We start from the raw sequence: 5383 nt of genomic DNA on the forward strand, positions 1-5383 counted from the left end.
GGCTTGGTTGCCGGCGGGGGCTAACCCACGCCGCTCACCCACAGGTGAAAAAGTCCTGTCCAGAGAAGCAGATTCTTAAAGCTGGTTTGCTGCTTTGTTCCCATGAACATCATATGAGAGCTAGGTGCTGAAAAACCTTGGAAAAACTGGCCGTGACTAACTGAAGTGGTAATAAGACTCTGAAGGATGACCTTAAACAGGTGACCCCTTCACTAATTATTTGTATGCTTTTCAAACCTACTGACTAGTGCATATCGACTCATTTTAGAAACACAAGACAGCATGAATATAAATCTGTCAAGCCTCTAAGTTTTTGTAAAGATCCATCTTTCCATTTCCACTGAATGTCTTCTGAGAGGCACAACCTGCTCCAGGAGCAATATATCGCAAAGAGAAAACTTCTCCAGAGACTGCCCCACTGATGTGATGTACAAGCTGCTGGGGTTGTGGGAAGTCAGCTTTCCTCAGTGTCTTTCCCCTCCCTCAAAACCATGCGAATTAATGTAGGCTGAGGTATTGTTTACTTTTAATATTCATTGCTTTGCTCTTTCTATTTCATGCATTTACATTAATTTTAGGTTAATTAACATTAACCTCACAAACTTCTAGTGAAGTGAGAAGTGATATGAAATCTGTGTCCCCCTTGCAAGGCAAACCGCCCCATCATGGAAAAAAACTCATCAGTGCTGAGATGACTTTTTCTGATTTCTTCACACTAAACCATTTTATCTTTCATATTAATCATTAAAACCTTTATTTGTCACAGTCCAAAATACTGTTTTGAATTAAACTGAGTGATAGTCTTGGGTCACTCACCTGAAATGCTACCTTGACCCCAAAGAACCAAATATACCAAAACTCAAAACTTTGTACTTCGCAGATTCAGACCTGATATTGGCAAGTAAAGTCTCTGATCTTACTTCAATATGTTAATTTCATATGCTGTGAAATAATTGTAACAAGAAAAAACTCTGTAACCTTTAAATACTATATTTGTTAATGCATTTGTAGAGAATTAAAAAACAAAACACCACTATTGAGAGATTCTTTCATTAACCCGTGTATCCAGTCATCAGTGTAATAGCTTAAGCATGGGCTAGCAGACAAATTCCCACTTTAACTGAAAAAATGTAAATTTGTTGTAGATTTGTTCAGTTTATATTTAGGATTTTAATAGTCATATTTTCTATAATCTACTGAGACTTCTGTTGTGCAACAGACTTTACTGTGCAAACCATCTTCAGGGAAAAAACATTTTTTAGAGGTATAATTGCTATAAACTGAATCTTAAGTAGCTTCCCATTCTCTTGGCATTCATTTCTTAAAAACATAAGAAATATTCCTAATTATTTTCTGTAGATTTACAGAAAACACAAAGGTTAACACAAAGGTTTTTTTATTGTTTATTGCCCATGCATGATACTACTCTTTTTTTCATCATGGTATCTGAAAAAAAAAATCTCTAGTTGAAGAATCTTTTCTTTCTAGTAACTCTTCTGAAAAATTCACAGGCCTTTTTCAGGGTCGTTTGTTCAGGCAATTCTAGTCTGAAATTTTGCCTTCAAAGACACTGCAGGATGAGGTACACTAGTCTTTTAATTGGAGCTACTTAATGTGATTCTCCTCCGCCCCCGCCCCCTAACTCCTGAACATTAGTCATGATAGACAAAAGCTTAACTTTTTAAATAAAATATGTTTTCTTTTCAGGGATCTGATTTCATAACTAGTAAGCTAAAATGATATTTTGACAGGTTGAGACAGGAACCGATATTAAATCAGAATTCCTTTGACATTCACCATTAAAGCGTTTTAAACATCAGAGACAAAAAACCGTAATCATTATACAGCCAAGAGTATGCCTTATCAAACCATGAACATAATCTGTTCTGTTCATAACTGAGTAGGACTGCAATAATTATTCAATGTCTGGATTCTGATCTATGACCTGCCCGGCTGAAGAAGAAATCCCAAGTTATATTCCAGGTGATCCATGGCATGAACGCAAGGGGGACTATTCATTCACCTGTATTTCTAAAAAGAAGTTACGGGAGTGCCTTTCTGGCATGGAAAGCTTTCTATAAAGCTGCTTCTGCCTTTTAAAAGACATTGATTTTACTGCAGTTCTGCGTCATCAGCTTTGTTACTCTTACTGTGGCCCCCTTATCCTCGTTCTACTCCTCCTGTCCCTTATCCTGGATCATCTTGAAAGCAGCTTGGTGAAGTGACTTGCTGGCTGACATTGGAAAATAACATTTTGGTGATTGCTTGGTCACCCTGAAGCTTAAAATCTTACACAACATCATTCTGTTTGCTCAGATATGAATTGTTAAAAAATACATCATGCTGTATCTGGTTTTGCATTACACAGACAATGGGGCACAGATCTACGTGTGCGGCATGTGTTTTAATTTGGGGACAACTTTCAAACTTTTTATTTCCTTTTTAATATTCAGACATACAGAAAAACAGTATTTTAAGTGCAATTGAAATTTAAAAGCCTCAGCTGCAGACAATAATTTGGCAATACATTCAGAGCTTTAAGTATCCAGTCTAGATGCTTAACTAGACACTTAAATATGATGATCTCGCCCTGTTGTTAGCATGCAGAGGCATGCAAACACAGACAATTAATTGGGCTTTGAAAATACCTTGGCTAATGTGAGGAACAAAGAATAGACTCTGGCTCCCATAACTCTCAGAAAATGTCAAAAGTCAACACAGGCACCTACAAAAGACCACAAAACCTACACAAAACAGTTCAGGTTTCAGTGAGTCCACATAAATTAAAGGACTACTGATGTGAGCTGTTGCTCTTCCAAGAAGATTCAGCTCTTCTGCTGTTTCCACCGAATATTTTTCCTGAAATTTCAAGGAAAACTACATAAGGCTTTCACATTTGTTTGCGCTGTCGTTCTGTACCGCTAAGGCTACGCGCCATTGCGTGGAGGCCGTGGAGGATGGGGAGAGGAAGGGAATAACTTCTAATGGCCACTTCTTGCTGCTCTTTCCTGGCATCTCTGAAATGGCTTTATTGAGAAAGCTAAAAATGCTGTTATTAGTGCACACCACCACCTGTTACTGATAAGTGAATTATCTGTATTCGATACTTTTCTACCCTCCTAAAAATCTAACTTTGTATTAAAAGCTTTGGGGGGAGGTGTCGTTTTTTGGGTTTTTTTTTTCAGAAAAGTGTAGCTCCCTTGTTGCAGATAGAGCAAAGGCATTGCTGAAATTATAGTAAATAGTGTAATTGTGTGTCCCTATAATGCAATATTGCCATTGCTACTAAGAAGCCAAAAGTTTTACAGGGAGCTTGGCCCAGGATGGAGGCTCATCAGCTTGCAGCTTTGTTTCCCATCATTTCCCTGTGACAGCAGTCTCTCAAATTTATCAGGTTTCTAAGGCTGATTCGTTTTACTTTTGTGGTACAGTTATAGCGTAGCAGAAACAAGCAGTTATTCTATGTAGAATTAGGTATTTACGACCCTAACGTAATGATGCAGTGGGGAGAACTTTTTGCCTTGTACGCTAGCAGAGGCCTTGAGCAGCAGAGCTGGGATGCAGCGCAGAGCAGGGCGGGTGTGGGATGAGAAGGGATGGGGCACAGGCTGGCACTGGGGACCCCACAGCTATAAGCAACTCACCCATGGTCAATTGAAGAATGAAGGTGTGGAGCTGGACAAAAATGTCTTTAGGGGTAGAAAAGAGAACAAAGAAATAGTATCTAACACGTGTAAAAGGTACCACCTATAGTAAATTTGGATGTAATGTGGAGCTGCAAAGCAATGGAGAAAAAGAAAGGTGTAAAAATATGTTAGCAAACATGTAGAAGTGACCCCAGGTGAATCCTAGAGCGAGAGAGAAGGCAACACCAACATGAACATCCTAATTCCTCCTAGGGAAGGACTCCAGAGGCTGACAGTCCACTGCAGTCCCCCCCTCCTCTCCCAAATGATGCCACTGCCCTAAAGGTCCAGAGGAACAGCAGAAGGGTAAGCATTAACACCAGGAAAAGGAGTGGAAACTGAGTATATATCGATTTGAACTATATTAATATTGGTTTTAACTATATTAATATTCTTTCCTTTCTGTAACAATTAGGTCTGGACTAATAAAGATTAGTCTTTTAAGATTACTTTTATTCTAACAATACATTTTAGCTTTAATGTGTAATTTTTAATGTGTAAAAGGTGTGCTTTCTCTTTGCTCATAAACAATTTTGACTGTAACAATAGGAAATATGAGTGTAACAATAGGAAATATAATAATTTTTTAAATTATTATTACAAGTGTAGTAAAGGTATAGTAAATCACATACAGAGAATTATTTTCACTAGCCAGGGTAACTAAAAAATATTTTATCTGAAACTGTAATTGTTAGCCTGGTTTAAAAGCTTAGCTAAAACAATCAGCAGGCACGTCAATTCTTTTAGCCTTTTTTTCTTCCCTATTGAGTGTGCCTACTTGGTAAGGATTTCAGTGATGGTAATCCACACTGAATGCTGCTCTTTACCTTCTAGGTCGTTATACAAAATAAAACTAATTGCGAGACGTTTTCTTCCTACCAATTAAGTGTGGGGTTTTTTAAATACAAGTGAAAAGAAAGAGCTGTGAACAGTCCCAGGGAAACATGCAAATCTCAAGAGCCGTGGGAGAAGATGAAGAGGCAGGATTGAAGAGCTGTAGGAGAATATGAAGAGGGAGGACTGAATAGAAAGCAAGAGAAATAAAAGAGAGGGAAACAATTCAAATAAAAAGAAAATCTGAAGTTCAAGGCAAAGAACTGTTATACATTTTTGCGTTATCTTCATTGCACTAAAAGATAAGGAAGGTAAAGAAATTAATGAGACCCCTGGAAATTAATTAATTGAAATTAAGTTTAGCAAAAAAGCCCTCATTTAAGTAGTGAAACCCCATAGAAGTCAAGGGGGTTCTGCCATCAATGTTAGAGGGTACCTGTAAGTGCCTCCTACGGTTTTCTTTCCTACCTTGAAAGGTTTTGTGGAACAAAAGAGAATGGGGAAGACTGTGTAGAAAGTTTAAAAAGAAATAACCTACTCAGAGGAGCCTGGTTTTTAAGTTACCCAAACACACGTAGTAACTTCATAAGGCTGACTTCTTGTAGACATCATTGCATTTCATTCAGAAATATATACTTTAAAATGTGTCAATCAAGGAAGTACCCCATGAGTACAGACAGAGCTTGAGACAACAATCTTATTAATTTGAACAACAGGCTCTTTTGTCCAAGTCTGACAAACACACATGACTCTCTGTACACTGTAGCACTAATTACATCTGACGAGTACTCACCTCCCTGTGGAAAGAACTGAGAGTAAATCTCTTTGAAGGTTTCTTCATTGACAACACCACTGGGGCATTC

At 38.0% G+C, this 5383-nt stretch overlaps 1 protein-coding gene across 1 annotated transcript in view; it reads right to left on the bottom strand.

The window, feature by feature from the left end:
• Window positions 1-5383, bottom strand: part of LOC104616779 (Kv channel-interacting protein 4) — a gene marked incomplete at both ends in the record, with an annotated part of 43900 nt that overhangs the window by 1180 nt on the left and 37337 nt on the right. Inside the window, one exon of the mRNA XM_010281899.1 lies at window positions 5314-5383. Within this exon, the coding sequence (XP_010280201.1) occupies window positions 5314-5383 (70 nt within the window). The remainder of the gene's footprint in view (window positions 1-5313) is intronic.

This window comes from Phaethon lepturus, unplaced genomic scaffold (genome assembly GCF_000687285.1).
Source record: "Phaethon lepturus isolate BGI_N335 unplaced genomic scaffold, ASM68728v1 scaffold14232, whole genome shotgun sequence".
In the NCBI taxonomy this organism is placed as follows: Eukaryota; Metazoa; Chordata; class Aves; order Phaethontiformes; family Phaethontidae; genus Phaethon; species Phaethon lepturus.